The 16,923-nt window shown below is 33.7% G+C and overlaps 2 protein-coding genes across 2 annotated transcripts; both read left to right on the plus strand.

The window, feature by feature from the left end:
* The first annotated feature begins 1,691 nt into the window (after window positions 1-1,691).
* LOC139885320 (major allergen Pru av 1-like) lies at window positions 1,692-4,485 on the plus strand. Its single transcript, XM_071869241.1, has 4 exons — window positions 1,692-1,875; window positions 2,089-2,363; window positions 4,048-4,160; window positions 4,419-4,485. The coding sequence occupies exons 1-4, from the start codon at window positions 1,692-1,694 to the stop codon at window positions 4,483-4,485; spliced, it is 639 nt and encodes a 212-aa protein (XP_071725342.1).
* A 1,066-nt stretch (window positions 4,486-5,551) lies between these two features.
* LOC139885311 (major allergen Pru ar 1-like) lies at window positions 5,552-6,249 on the plus strand. The gene is made up of 2 exons (XM_071869232.1): window positions 5,552-5,735; window positions 5,951-6,249. The coding sequence occupies exons 1-2, from the start codon at window positions 5,552-5,554 to the stop codon at window positions 6,247-6,249; spliced, it is 483 nt and encodes a 160-aa protein (XP_071725333.1).
* Window positions 6,250-16,923: the final 10,674 nt, after the last annotated feature.

Raw genomic sequence — 16,923 nt, forward strand, 5'->3', positions numbered from 1 at the left:
TGTTATTCACCTCATTGTTCTCAATATATGAATGAATAAATAGGTTGGTTATTAAGCACGACACATACATATAATTGCCAATTTAACCTCCTTATCAGTTGGAGATTCCATTAAGTGAAGGAATATGAATAAATAAGCGCACATATAAGCCACAATTAAATGAGTAAATTACGAGTACTTGCGAGTTGCGACCCTTCGGTCTTAAATAAGTTTCACCATCACAGATTGTGGATTATATTTCGGAATTAAATAAATCCAGTCCACAAACAACTCCCCAATAAGAATAGAAAACCTTATTACATGTACTCATATGATCAGGAAATGTAAGGGCCGAAATGAAGCCACGAAAAGCTTGCAATGTTGTGGTGATTGTAATCGTGCTACTCGCATGAATAGAACGGCTCCTCTTTCAAATAAAAAATTAAATCAGTGATGACTCACTTTTAAAGCTTCATTTATAACGACTAAAAATTATATTCAGATCCAAAAAATACTCTCTCCGTTCCAAAATAGATATAAATTTTTACATGCAATATTTTGAAATGGAGATAGTAGAAAACTAATAAAAAAAAATAAAACCCTAATCTTCGATGCATCAAAGCTGATAAACAGATTAATTTGATTATAAAGAATCCACCAAAGAGTTTAAAGTCATGAGCACCATATATTAGTCATCGACATATCAAATATATGGATATTGAATGACACACCTAATTTATAGATAAAAAAAAAAAGATTGACATATTTTATTTTATGTGATAAAATTGAGAATTGTACTATTGCTCTAAGACCATCAAAATTTAAAAAATATATCATTGTTCCGCAACACCTTATTTTATAAATGGCGAAACCGGATCTAATTCAAATCTTAAGCAAGTGTAAAAATTTGTTGGATAAATATGAGGCATCTAGATGTGATGACAATACTTTTCAAGTCTATAGAATATATAATGCCGATGGTTTCAAACTTATCTAATCTTGCAACTATATTCAACGATTCCACGTTTGCTTTCAAACTTATCTTAATATAATAAGATGGATTAAGATTTTTTTTTTTTTTTTTTTTTTTTTTTTTTTCATCACACATGTAACTAATATATGAGAAAAATAAGAAAATTGTATCAGTGGAGTAACTTATAGTAACATTACAGATGGAAAATTTCCTATTTAAACAAATAAGCCAAATAATAGAGACGATCTTTACAGCCGTTGTGCACTGATAATTAAAACGAGAGATAATCTCACGACGGTTGGATGTAAGATATCGAGGAGAACCTAAAAAATTAATAGAGACGATTCATAAGCAAAGTATGGCTTTAATCTTGCTAATTGCCTATAATAAGGCATATGCCGCCATCATAGAGACAAGCCAAAAAGAAAATTCAATTAGCTGCAGCCTCCACCGATGACCATTGCCCTTTCTGGCATATTTGTAGAGGGTTGCTAAAGTTCGATAATTCAATCGTTTTCGTCATTTTTATTTTTGGTCAATATGTCTTCGTCATTTTTGTTTGATGTTGCGACCAAACAAAAATTTGCTAGCTCGATCACCTCGAAGCTCAGTCTATAAATACCATTCATTTGAGTTCTCTAATCTCCTCACATCAAACACCATCATCTTTGCAGTCAAATTACATCCTCTTTATCTCACATCAATTCTTAGTATCTTTTATTTTTCTAAGAAAATTATCATGGGCGTTTTCACTTTCGAAGATGAGACCACTACTCCCATCGCACCCACTAGAATGTTCAAAGCAATGGCCGTCGAAACCGATAAACTTTCAGCTAAAGTTGCACCTCAGATCATCAAAAATATCGAGATCATCGAAGGTGATGGAGGAGCCGGAACCATTAAGAAGATTACTTTTCAAGAAGGTAATTAAATTCATTAATTATACTCACACAACAACAAATATACCGACTTTACAATTAATGAAGCTTTAAATAATTTTTAACTAATTCAAGATGTTAAGTTTTTTCCGTAAGTTAAGTTTCAACTAATTCAGGAAGTAATTAATATTAAAAGAAATTTTATTAATGGAAGTTAGAAGTTGATGATCAATTATATATTTCATTTAATAATGACAGGCCCAAAAAAAGGCTATATGAAGCACAGGATCGATTCTATTGATAAAGATAATCTGACATACAACTATAGCGTAATCGAAGGAGATTTTATGAATGATAAGATTGAGAAAATATCTCACGAGAACAAGATCGTAGCTTCCCCTGATGGAGGTTCCATCTTGAAGATGAAGACCACTATTTACACTGTTGATGGTGCTGATGTACCCGAAGAGGCTATGAAGGGCGGTCAAGCAAAAGGAGAAGACATGTTTAAGGCCATTGAAAGTTATCTCTTGGCAAATCCTAATGAATGCAACTAAACCGTTCTTCATTATATATATATATATATTTATTTTGGTGTCTGAGTTGGAGTATGCAGCCGTCTTTCCTGTAATAAGTACTTATGATTTGTAAGCACATGACGTAATGATGAAAAATTCTAAATATACACCTTTATATTTTGTTGAATTTTCTTGGAATAAAATTATCAATACATGATAATGATTTTTCAATGGCAAAATAGGACATTAAATCTGATGTTTTAGATAGACATGTGCTAAATTTGATTTTTTAAATTTATTTATGCTCAAGATGTTTTGATTAGATAAAGTAGGATATTAAAAAAATTATATTAAAACTACTTTTGATCATTATCCAAAAATTGCTTTTGATGATTATCCACAAAAATTTATTATAAAGTATAATAATTAATTCACAATATTTATGTATTAAAAAAAAAAATTCCTCAATAACGCGTTATTAACCAAACACATTCTTGATATAAATAAATTTAAAAATCAAATCTACCATATATCCATTTCATTTCTTATTCGTTGTTGGTTCTTAAACCTTTTACTTAGGTAGGAAACACGTTTTTTCCTTTCTCAATTACTATTTCTTTCTTAATAATGTAATAATGTAAGCTCATTGTACATGTTTGTGTTGGACGCCCAATAGAGCGCAATTTTTAGGGTGATCAGGCTCTTTTAATGGTCTAAGTTTAATTTTGATCATCTCATTAATTAATTGCAACAGTTATTTTTCATGGTCCTCTTTTTATTGTTCACAGAATTAAAATAACATTAAAAGCACAAAGTTGTCAATTGATTATATCGAAAAACTCTAGCAAATTCAATATGAATAGTCTCTTTGGATATATGTATAAGGTCATATTAATCCTTTGTTGTTTATGAATAGTCATCGGCTCATCGCCTACAATTGTGTGGCTCTCAATAACATTACAAATCAGTGACCTGTCAACAAGCTTATAACTCGAAATTATATGACTCTTAATAAGCTTACAACACGGCAAAAGAATTGCTACTCGGGAAGTTCGAATAAGCCGACAACTCGGTTTCCGTTCAACAAGGTTACAACTCGGTATTGTGAGGTTTTCAATAAGCCTACGACTCTGTGACCTTAAACAAGCTTACAACTCGAAATTTTATGATTCTCTAAAAGCCTACTGCCGGCAAAAGAATTGCTACTAGGGATACACGAATAAGCCTACAACTCGGGAGCTCTCAACAAACTTACAATTTGGAAAGCAAGCTGTAATTATCTTCATGCTAGCATATTCTCAACAAGGTGGTTCTTTATCAGTTTCTTCTAGAATATCTTCAATAATATTCAACATCTTCATCGATTGACTCATCTTGCACCACCTTGTTCCTTCATGAAGAGAATAACTTAGTTATAAAAATGAGATTAAGATAAAGAATTAAGCTAGGTGCACAACCAAATGAAATCGGCATTACCACAAAGAGGGTATGGCTTTAAGAACTTCAGAGAGCAGAAAAAGGGATCCACAATCAAACTGCAATGGCTGTTGCAAATATATTCAAATTAACATCCTCCAGTTGTATAAGGAGCTATCCATAGTCTAGCAGCGTTACAAATAGCATGTCATCATTTAATTTCTCATTTACAAAATGAGAATTAATAGTACATTTTTTTTTTGACGAATTCTTACTGGCACAGGCTCAGAGTGGTTTTATTCTTTGTGGTTATAAATTCGATTACTTTCTCCGAGTTAGAAAGAGGCTTAGTGGATTCAAATTTTCAAAAGTGCTTCAGGGAGATGATGTAGGATTGTATAGAATCTAAACCTTACTAGTCATTGAATTTGTTTTCTCTAGTACTTTAATTTGTGATATTGTACTGTGCGCATCAATTTAAGCACTATGTACTTACTTGTGACTTTGTATAAAATTCTAAAATGTATTTTGTGTCATATTATATCACTGCTGTCGGCGGTGAGGATACGGGGGAGACTTAAAAAATATTATAATCACTCCCTTTATTAATCCACTAAGAATTGAAAACCTTATTACATGTGCTCATATGATCAGGAAATGTAAGTCGGCCGAAATAAAGCCACGAAGAGTTGGGGTGAATTTAATCGTGCTACTTGCATGAATAGAACATCTCCTCTTTTCAAATAAAAAATTAAATTAACGATGACTCACTTTTAAAGCTTCATTTATAACGACGAAAAATTATATTCAGGATCCAACAAACGTAGAAAACTACAAAAAAAGCCTAATTAATCTACGATACATCTAAGCTGATAAACAGATGAATTTGATAATAAAAGATCCATCAAAGAGTGTAAAAATTGTTGGATAAGTATGGGGCATCTAGATGTGATGACAATACTTTTCAAGTCTATAGAATACATGATGCCGATGGTTTCAACTTATCTAACCTTGCAACTACATTCAACGATTCCACGTATATGCTTTCAAACTTATCGACGACTTTTTTCTATCATTAAATATTGTATCTTTCGCCAATTATAAACTTGGAATTATAACTAGAATTGAATATTTAAACCAAAACGAAATACACAGTGATTTTTTTATTTTTTATAATACAGGTGATTGAATTTTCGATAATATAATAAGAATGATTAAGTTCTTTTTTTCGTTCACACCTGTAACTAATATATGAGAAAAAATAAGAAAATAACATCTTTCTGGCCGTTTTCTATCATTTTGTGCGCTGATAATTGGAACGAGAGATTAGTTTCGTGACGATCGGATGTGATGATATCAGGATAGATTAAAAGAAAATTAGAGACGATTCATAACTCAAATATCGCTTTGATCTTGCTAATTGCTAGCTATATGGCATATGCCGCCATCACAGAGACAAGCCAAAAAGATATATAATTCAATAGGCCGCAGCCACCACTGATGACCATTGTCCTTTCTAGCATATTTTAATTTAGGGGGTTGCTAAAGTTCGATAATTCAAACGTCGATCGTCATTTTTATCTTTGGTCAATATGCGTTCGTCATTTTTGTTTGAAGTTGCGACCAAACAAAAATTTGCTTGCCCGATCACCTCGAAGCTCAGTCTATAAATACCATTCATTTGAGTTCTCTAATCTCCTCACATCAAACACCATCATCTTTGCAATCAAATTACATCCGCTTTATCTCACATCAATTCTTAGTATCTTTTATTTTCTAAGAAAATTATGGGTGTTTTCACTTTCGAAAATGAGACCACTACTCCCATCGCTCCCACTAGAATGTTCAAAGCGATGGCCGTCGAAACCGATAAACTCTCAGCTAAGGTTGCACCTCAGATCATCAAAAGTACCGAGATCATCGAAGGTGATGGAGGAGCCGGAACCATTAAGAAGATTACTTTTCAAGAAGGTAACTAAAAATCATTAATTATACTCACACAACAACAAAATACACGGATTTTGCCATTAATGAAGCTTTAAATAATTTCAACTAATTCAAGATGTAAAGTTTAGCGGTATCTTAAGTTACAACTAATTCAGAAAGTGATTAACATTAAAAGAAATTTTATTAATGAAAGTTAGAAATCGATGATCAATTATATATTTCATTTAATATGATGACAGGCCCAAAAGAAGGCTATATGAAGCATAGGATCGATTCAATTGATGAGGCTAATCTGACATACAACTATAGCGTAATCGAAGGAGATTTTATGAACGACAAGATTGAAAAAATATCTCACGAGAATAAGATTGTAGCTTCCCCTGATGGAGGTTCCATCTTGAAGTTGAAGACCACTATTTACACCGTTGATGGTGCTGATGTATCCGAAGATGTTTTGAAGGGCGGTCAAGCAAAGGGTGAAGGCATGTTCAAGGCCATTGAAGCTTATCTCTTGGCCAATCCTAATGAATGCAACTAAACTATTATTTATTATATATATATATATATATTGTGTGTGTGAGTTGAGTGATACATATATATAATAAATTGGAGTGACCGTATTTCATGTAATAAGTGCTTGTGATTTGTAAGCACATGATGTAGTGATGAAGAATTTTAAATATATACCTTTATATTTTGTTGAAATTTTCTGGAATATAATTACCTATACATGATAATGTTTTTCAATTACTATTTTTTCTTAATAATGTAAGCTCATTGTACGTACTTGTGTTGGACGCAATTAACATAACACAATTTTTAGGGTGATCAGTTGGCTTGTACACAAACCGGACCGAACCGATAATCAAACCGAAACCGAACCGATAATACCGAACCGATCACACCGATAGCAATTTCGGTTTCGGTTGTGTAAGTTTGGGTTTTCGATTTTTTTTGGTTCGGTTTTTGGTTAAGCGACGGTTAAACCGAAAACCGATATTTAAAAAAAAACCCCTAATTAGTACAGATCTAATCTAATACAAACCAAACAAGTTCAAATCTAATTAAGATCCAAAACGTCTCTCTTAGATCCATCCAACACCACGACCTCCACTCCTCTTTCTTATTCGACGAAAATTTTCTCGATCTATTAGAACAACCCGACCCCTTCGCCGTCTTCGATCACTCCATCACCAGAAGCTTCGTTGCAACTCTTCGATCACTCCACCACCAAAAAAGTTCGTCACCTCCCTCTCAAGTCTCAATCACAAATTAGATCTGGGTTCACTTCTCCAATTGTTGAAAGAAGAGCGTAGATGGAAGTGTAGAGGGAGGAGAAGATAAAATCTTTGACTCGTCGTGACAAGAGAAAAAGATGAAGTCTTTATGAAATTATAAAAAGAAAAAAAGTCTTTATGAAATTGTTGATTTCGGTATAGAAGAGATACATCTGTCAATTTTGGAGTGTTTTTTTTTCTTTTTTACAGGTCCTTATATAATTTTTTGTTTCAATAAGGTCCCTAATTTCTATCAATAATTTTTATTGGTGTTAATCGGTTAAACCGAAACCGAACCGAAACTGAAGTGAAGACTTATCGAATCGGTTTCGGTTGTGGAAAAATGGCATTTCGGTTTTCGGTTCGGTTATGCTCAGTTTTAACTGAAACCGAACCGATGCCCACCCCTAGTGATCAAGCTATTTTTAGGGTGGTCAGTCTAGCTCTTTAATTAGGACGGATCAGAACTCCCAACACAGGTGAAGCAACAACTCTAATGTCCGAACCAGGAAGAAAAATAGAAAACATCATTTCTCTTAATAAAAGAAAAAGAACTATGAAATTGAAAAAATAAATATTTTTTCTTTTTCAATACTGAAAATTAAAAACATGAAATCAAATTTTTCTCATTTGAACTAATCTAAATTTGCAAAAAATAAAATTTGAAATGGAATATTATCTCTCATTCAACCTTTTCTCCCATACCTATTATATACATACATACAAATATATATATATATAAAAGATCTTTACTTACTCACCAAATACTAAAATAACAAATAATGGCAAGACAAGTGTGCCAATCACCTTAACGTTAGTGCTTTGCTTTCATTGGCTAACACAAAACAGAAACTTCACCATAGTGAAAAAAGCAGAGAAACCGTATTGGCATTTAACTTTTTTGGTAATGTATTTTATTTCATTAATAAAAAGAGAATTCAAAAATATAGCAGAGGTCGAATTTCGGCAATTAAACATGAAGTTCTGCATAGGGATCCTAATTATGTCGAAAAAGGATGAAGAACACACAAACATCATGGACTAAAACCTTTTTGTCAAAGACATAAAACTATGGCCATACTCAACATCCATATTTTTCACAAACATAATTATCTGAATAGTTGATACTGTCATAGACGGCAATTCTTAAACAACTAAGCGTTAGATTTTAACCAAAATTATGAGAATTTTGAGTTCGTGAAATTAACTAATATCAATATCGATACTATCACAAATGATAGGCCTAGACCAATATATTTTCATCAGATATTAGCTAAGAACACGAAATAAAAATAAAATTCGCTAAATTAAGGATGCGGCAAAAACAACTGCCACCAAACCCAACGTAGAACCCAACAGTTAGGCCTAAAATTAAAACCTAAGAGATTGGGCTCAAGAAGATTTAGGCCCAAATTGGGTCCAACATAGGCCCATACATAAAACCCTAAGTTCACTATGAAGAGGGCGACTACAACTAACTTGATGCTGGCGGAGCTTTAGCAGCGGTGAAGCCGATTTGACAAGGAGGAAGAGCAACACACGCAGGCCGTAGCCGGAGGGAGGACTGAAGAGGAAGAGGAGAAGCACCGACGGAGAGAGATCAACATGGAGAGAGACTCGCCTAGGGGAAGAGAGAGAGCCATCGAAAGAGATAGCTGGAGAGGAGAAGCACCTTCAGCGGAGCGGAGAGAGGTCCATCAGAGGGAGAGCTACGATGGTGACAACGACAATAGAGCCCAGACAATACCACTGACTTAGTAAAGCAACGGGAGCGACAGAGGCGGCGCAACAAGAAGATGGTGCTCTGGCCGATTTGAAGGAGGAAGAGAATCCATGCCCCGAAAATCCATCCACATGCACTGACAGAGCCAAATTAGTACCCACTAAGCCCGAAAAATGCAGTTTTGGCCGCCAGACCAAATAACATCTCGCCTTGTCTGTAAGGCAAACACAAGAGCAGAGAGAAGAGAAGCGTTGGGGGGGGGTGGGGTGTAGGGAAGAAGGATCAGATCTGATGAGGAAGGCATCAAGAGAGGAATAAAAAGGTATAGTTGGAAAAGGGCCCTCCCCACCGACGAAGGAGGGGCGTGGAGGGGGAAGGAGAGGAGACAATATGTTCTTGTGAGAGGCAAGTTACAATATTCTTTTCAGAGAATACTTGCATTTAACCTTTATTTAGCAGTAAATAGTAAAACCATATAATAAATGTTTGAATTTGAACTTTTGAGGAGCAAATTTCATCTCTGGCCAAGTAAACTCCAATGCAACTGTCTGTTCATCTTGAAACCAACATTCATGACTTATTTGTAACAATTAATCAGCCAACTCCCAAAGAAAACCGAAAATCACCCTTTAAGCTCAAAATACCTTCAAAAGTGACCATCAAAATGAATTTTTCATTTCTGATTGCTATAACTTGAATGCAACCATCAAAACACTTAATAAAATTCATATAGGACCTAAATGCAGCATACAACACCCATTTTGAAGGAAGAAATCAGAAAATACCATTTGAGTTCTTCAAAGTGACAAAACCAACAAGTTGTGAGGTTAAATTCTGCATATGAGATATTTCTGCATTTTTCTTTCACAAACATGTTTGAAATGCTATTTTACAACTTCTGTGCAAGTTTGAGTCCATTCTAACATATCATTAGAAATATAGATGTTTTGGTCTGAGACAAATTTTTCTGCAGTTTCAGGATCAATACAGCTCGATTTGATCCCTTCAAATAGCTTTTTGTTTCCTTTTAAAATATTATTAAGATTTATAAACATCATTCCACATCTCTTCTTCAACAATGACATTCTTTTCAAATTTTTCTTCATCTTCAAGTAAGATTTGTTCATCATGTTTGAAATCATGGACTTAATCAATTTCATAATTGCAGAATTTTAGGAACAATTCAAAACAACATTTTAATGGTCTAAGTTTAATTTGGGCATCTCATAATTATTTGCCACAAATATTTTTCATGGTCCTCTTTTTTATGTTTTGTAGAATTAAAAATAACATTAAGAGCACAAAGTTATCAATTAATTATGTCGAAAAACTATAGCAAAATCTACAATATGAATAGTCTTTGTGGATATATAAGATCATATTAATCCTTAGTTTTTTATGAATAGACGTCGGCTCATCGCCTACAATTAATTCACCTACTTCACTTGAGTTATAAGGACTCGGTGACCTAAACAAGCTTACGACTCAAAATTTTATGATTCTCAAAAAGCCTACAACCGGCAAAAAGAATTGCTACCCGGGATACTCGAATAAGCCTACAACTAATAGTTGTAGGCTTATTCGAGTATCCCGGGGTAGCAATTCTTTTACCTTGTTGTAGGATTATTCAGAGTCATATAATTTCGAATTGTAAGCTTGTTTACAGGTCACCTAATTGTAAGGTTATGTCACCGAGTTGTAGGCTTCTTCGACCTTCCCGGTAGCAATTCTTTTGCCGAGTTGTAAGGTTATTTAGAGCAGACAATTCGGGGTTGTAGCCTTGTTGAGAGATCACCAAGTGGTAGGCTTATTTGAGGTTCTCGAGTTGTAAGCTTGTTGAGAGCTATACCATTCCGAGTCGTAGGCTTATTGAGAGCCATACGATTCTGAGTTGTACGCTTCTTGAGACGACACCGAGTTGTAGGATTCTTCGATCTTCCCGAGTAACAATTCTTTAGCCGAGTTGTAGGATTATTGAGAGTCATATAATTTCGAGTAGTAAACTTGTTGACAGGTCACTGAGATGTAGGGTTATTGATATCCACACAATTCCGAGTTGTAGCATGTTGAAAGGTCACCAAGTTTTAGGCTTCTTCGACCTTCCAAGTAATCATTCTTTCGCCGAGTTGTAGGGTTAACCAAGTCTGAGCCTGTGCCAGGAAGAATTCGTAAAAAATGTATCATTCTCATAATATAAATGAGAAATTAATTGACATGCTATTTATAAGGTTGCTAGACTATGGATAGCTCCTTGTACAACTAGGAGGCAGTGTTAATTTGAATATATTCGCAGGTTGCCCTCCAGCCGCCACCGCAATTCGAATGTGGATCCCTTTTTCTGCTCTCCAAAGTTCTTAAAGCCAGACCACCTTTTTGATAATGCCGGTTTCATTTGGTTGTGCACCTAGCTTTAATTCTTTATCTTAATCTTATTTTCTTAGCTAAGTTCTTCTCTTCATGCAGGAACAAGCAGGGCAGTCTCCGACATTTTGGAGGTCCTGGGCGAAACTAAAATATGGCCCTTAACGCTAAATTTCTTTTTTCTTTCGAGAATTTTTTGAAGAAAATTTGTCAATCAAATTCTCAAATCAAACAAATTTTGCTCATGTTATTGAAGAAAATTTACTTGAAGCAAACAAATATTGAAGCAACATCAATAATTCAATCAATATGTAGCCTTTAAAACTTTTTTGGTGTTAAAATTTGTAAAAGAAAACTAGTATATCAACTTACGTTTATAATAATTAATTATGGGTCCCAATAATATGTAAAGTGACATTTGGCTCCATCAAATCAAAGTTCATCTGGATCTCTCTCTAATAATACTTGTAGGAATCCAACGGTCCATGACACAAATACATGACGCCTACATTATAAATCTATGGTGCTTCAAAAACCACATGTCACCCTATTTTTTGTGCGTCAATGATTTCCCTTATATAAAATTTCCCTATATAAGCAATCGTATTGGCTACCAAAGAAAACAAGTAAATTATGGGCCCCAAAACATTGGCGCCCTGTGCAAATGCTCATAGTGCACATGCTTACAGGCCGAGCCTGGGAACAAGGTGGTACAAGCTGGGCCAATCGATGAAGATGTTGAACATTATTGAAGATATTCTAGAAGAAACCCACCTTGTTGAGAATATGATAGCATGAAGATAATAACAACTAGCATTCAAAATTGTAAGTTTGTTGAGAGGTCCTGAGTTGTAGGCTTATTCGACTATCCCAAGTAGCAATTCTTTTGCCAGCTGTAGGCTTTTAGAGAATCATAAAATTTCGAGTTGTAAGCTTGTTTAAGGTCACAGAGTCGTAGGCTTATTGGAAACCTCACAATACCGAGTTGCAACCTTGTTAAACAGCAACCGAGTTGTCGGCTTATTTGAGCTTCCCTGAGTAGCAATTCTTTTGCCGTGTTTTTTTTTTTTTTTTTTGAGAATATTCTTTTGCCGTGTTATAAACTTATTAAGGCGAATCATATAATTTTGAGTTATAAGCTTGTTGACAGGTCACCGATTTGTAAAGTTATTGAGAGCCACACAATTGTACGCGTTGAGCCGATGACTATTCATAAACAAATGATTAAGGATTAGTATGATCTTATATTTCCAAAGAGACTATTCATATTGATTTTGCTAGAGCGTTTCGACATAGTAAATTGACAGCCGTGAGATTAATTCTTCAATTGGAACGAGAGATTCGTGTCACGACTATCGGGCTGTAAGGATAATTGGAGAGAGTAAAAAACTTTGTGCTCTTAATATTATTTTAATTCTGCAACAAATAAAAAGAGTACCATGAAAAATAATTGTGGCAATTAATTAATGAGATGGCCAAATTACACTTAGACCATTAAAAGAGCCTGATCACCCTAAAAATTGCGTTCTATATTGCGCGTTCAACACAAGTACGCACAATGAGATTACATTATTAAGAAAGAAATAGTAATTGAGAAATCATTATCATGTTTAGATAATTTTATTTCAAGAAAATTCAAAAAAATATAAAGATGTATATTTAGAAATTTTCATCACTACATTATTTTTTTAATCATTTTTTTAATCATGTTCTTACAAACTAATCACTTATTACATGAAAGACGGTTACATATTCCAATTTACTGTATGTATCACTCAATTCAAATATATATATATAATGATGAATAATTTAGTTGTATTTATAGGATTTGTCAAGAGATAAGTTTTAAAATTTGATAGTCCTAATTTTTTTTACTAAGTTACTCAAGAAGTAATTTAACAAGGTACAACTCAAATCTAATATGACAATCACTTGTATATATTTTGGTTTTATCAAAATGATTCAATCAGATGTACAAATGATCTACTTAAAAATAAACTTAACATAAATATAAATTTTATTCTTAAGCTAGATACTAATAGTAGCGGATAAACAAAGAGTACTATTAAAACAATTAAACTACTAGAAAAACATTCAAGTATTATAATTGTAAGAAAAATAGTACCTGAATGCCAAACACAATTTATAACTAATAATCAATGGATGACTCAAAGTACAATAAATTGTGTAAGATAATCTAGTACTTGTTCAGACACTACTGAACCAGTACTTACAAATACCTACAACTTACAAACAAACTAAATGCAGTATAAAATAAGTGGTAGTTCTGTAGGAACCGAACTAGATTTAGAGTGGAATCCTAAGCTCCTGCTGATGCACTTTAGTTGAGTAAGTTGATGACGCTTAAGTCCTTCCTCCGGATGACGGTAATGATCGTGACTTAGCGCTCCAAGTCTCGAACTAACTAGGTCGTACATATCCTGAGTTAGTATCTTTCAAGTCGAACCAACTCAGTCTATGAATACTGAATTCGTGCCTATCTGATCTAATTCAGATGAGTTGCTACTGAACCAGAACCTTCAGATCTAACTCAGTTAAATAAATACTGAATCAGACACGTCAGTAACAGTTATCGATGAGTGAATCTATCCGATGATCTAAAGATCTAATGAGATGCTTGTGCTGTGAACTGTTTGTGATAAAGATCTCTCTAAATAAGTGTGCTTCTGGCTTAGATATTTTAACTGAATGAATCAGATTAGAGTTAATCTGATTTAGACAACTGACGTATAAAAGATAAGTCTCTCTTAGACTGGTGTCGAGGTTGGCGACTTACAAACAAATCAAACAAATGAATACTAGGTAAACGTGAAGGTTGATTTAACGAATAGATGTAACACCTCAACGAGTAGCGACTCAACCAGTTGTTGCGAGTTGGTGGATGTGTTAACAATGTTGAAACAAATAGAAACTTGCCCAAACTTGTAAAACACGATTAGATGGATAGAACGGTTTTCTCTTAGAATAGATCAAACTGTTGGATCTTATAAACATTTTTGGATTTTGGCACAATATAGATTAAACAAAAACAAGAATAGTAGAGACTAAACGCGAGAGATTCAAAACGAAACAAATAAGAACTTTGTTTAAATTTATTCAATTAAAGATATATCCCTGTTCGGCGATAAATAGCCAACACCTACGTCCGCGGACCAAAGGGTCGGGTAGAAGTTACTTACAATGGGGAGAGTAATAGGACACAAATTACCCAGATGCATGTACAAGCCACATGTCAAGACTATTGATGTAATTCGCTTATATCCTATGTAAATTCTAGACCTAGGACCGACCTATCCTAGGATCCTACCAAACGAGTCTTTACCGGCTGGTACTCTCGATCTCTACACACCACTCTATGAATATGGATAATATATGGCAACAAAACTAAAAGGTAGAGTGGAATGGACGTCAGTCTATCTTCCTCCTTGTACTCGGTTTGTGCAAAAACCCTTAGGTGAAAATCCATCTCTTATTTATACTCGCATGGTGCCTTGATCGTCACTCCTTGACTTGATGAAGAGAATGATACGATTTGATCCGATTATGATGATTCTCGTCTTTTACTTTCAAAATATAATTTCTTAATTATCAAGAAACTGAATCAGTATATTTTACTTTCAACATATATACGATTTAGTTTCCTTTTTAATACTTGCTTCCTTTGAATTGTGTAGATCTATCCTAGCCAACTGTTCGTCCATGTCACCGATCTTCTTGTGATTTGTCTTCTCAGTATACTGATCGTTGATCAATCCATGTCATCGATCTTTACATTAATCGTTATTATTCTCCTCTAGCCTTTTTAATTATTTCTAAACCATACATTATACAATTTTACCAACACTATTTATTAGTAAAAAATGACAATCCCTCAATCGTGATTATGAATTCACAAGCTTCAAAGGTCTTAACCATGCCTTCACCCTTTGTTTGACCGGCCTTCATAGCCTCTTCGGGTACATCAGCACCATCAACGGTGTAAATAGTGGTCTTTATCTTCAAGATGAACCTCCATCAGGAGAAGTTATAATTTTGTTCTCGTTAGATATTTTCTAAATCTTGTCGTTCATAAAATCTCTTTCGATTAGACTATAATTTTATATCAGATTATCCTTATCAATTGAATCGATCATATGCTTCATATAGCTTTCTTTTGAGCCCATCATCATTAAATGAAATATATAATTGATCATCAACTTCTAACTTTCATTAACAAAATTTCTTCTAATGTTAATTACTTCCTGAATTAGTTGAAACTTAAGATACGGGAGAACTTAACATTCTGAATTAGTTGAAATTATTTAAAGCTTCATTAGTTGTAAAGTCAGTGTATTTGTTGTTGTGTGAGTATAATTAATGAATTTAATTACCTTTTTGAAAAGTAATTTTCTTAATGGTTCCTGCTCCTCCATCACTTTTGATGATCTCAATACTTTAAATGATCTGAGGTGCAATCTTAACTGAGAGTTTATCGGTTTCGACGGCCATTGCTTTGAACATTCTAGTGGGTGCGATGGGAGCGGTGGTCGCATCTTCGAAAGTGAAAACACCCATGATAATTTTCTTAAAAAAATAAAAGATACTAAGAATTGATGTGAGATAAAGAGGATGTAATTTGATTGCAAAGATTATGGTTTTTGATGTGAGGAGATTAGAGAACTCAAATGAATGGTATCTATAGACTGAGCTTCGTGGTGATCGAGCTAGCAAATCTTTGTTTGGTCGCAACTTCAAACAAAAATGACGAAGACATATTGACCAAAAATAAAACTGACGAAGATGTTTGAATTATCGAACTCTAGCAACCCTCTAAAAATATGCTAGAAAGGACATTTGTCATCGGTGGTGGCTGCAGCCAATTGAATTTTCTTTTTGGCTTGTCTCTATTGTGGCGGCATATGCCATATCTAGGCAATTAGCAAGATTAAAGCGATACTTTGCTTACGAATCGTCTCTATTAATTTTTTGGGTTCTCCTCGATATTTTAGATCCAATCGCCGTGAGACTGATCTTTCATTTTAATTGTTCTTCTCTATTATTTGGCTTATTTGTTTTAATAGGAAATTTTCCATCTGCAACGTTACTATATGTTACTCCACTTGATACAATTTTCTTATTTTTCTCATATATTAGTTACATGTGTGAAAAAAAAAAAGATCTTAATCCATCTTATTATATTAAGATAAGTTTGAAAGCATACGTGGAATCGTTGAATATAGTTGCAAGGTTAGATAAGTTTGAAACCATCGGCATCATGTATTCTATAGACTTGAAAAGTATTGTCATCACATCTAGATGCCTCATATTTATCCAACAAACTTTTACACTTGCTTAAGATTTGAATCAGAGATCCGGTTTCGCCATTTATATTATAAATGGTAGCAGAACAATGATATATTTTTTAACTTTGATGGTCTTAGAGCAATAGTACAATTCTCAGTTTTGTCACATAAAATAAAACATGTCAATCTTTTTTTTATCTATAAATTAGGTATCATTCAATATCCATATATTTGATATGTCGATTCGCAAATTCTTCCCGAAGACCTTACAAGTACTGGACTGCAATTAATTAATGAGATGACCAAATTAAACTTAGAGCATTAAAAGAGCCTGATCACCCTAAAAATTGCGCGTCCAACACAAGTATATATGTACAATGAGCTTACATTATTAAAAAAGAAATAGTAATTGAGAAAGGGTAAACCTTGTCTCTTAGGAAACAAGATGTTTAGGAACTAACAACGAATAAAAAATTGACATGTGATAATTTTGATTTTTTTAAATTTTTTATATTAAAGATGTGTTTGGTTAGTATCATGTTATTGAA

This window comes from Rutidosis leptorrhynchoides, unplaced genomic scaffold (genome assembly GCF_046630445.1).
Source record: "Rutidosis leptorrhynchoides isolate AG116_Rl617_1_P2 unplaced genomic scaffold, CSIRO_AGI_Rlap_v1 contig95, whole genome shotgun sequence".
In the NCBI taxonomy this organism is placed as follows: domain Eukaryota; kingdom Viridiplantae; phylum Streptophyta; class Magnoliopsida; order Asterales; family Asteraceae; genus Rutidosis; species Rutidosis leptorrhynchoides.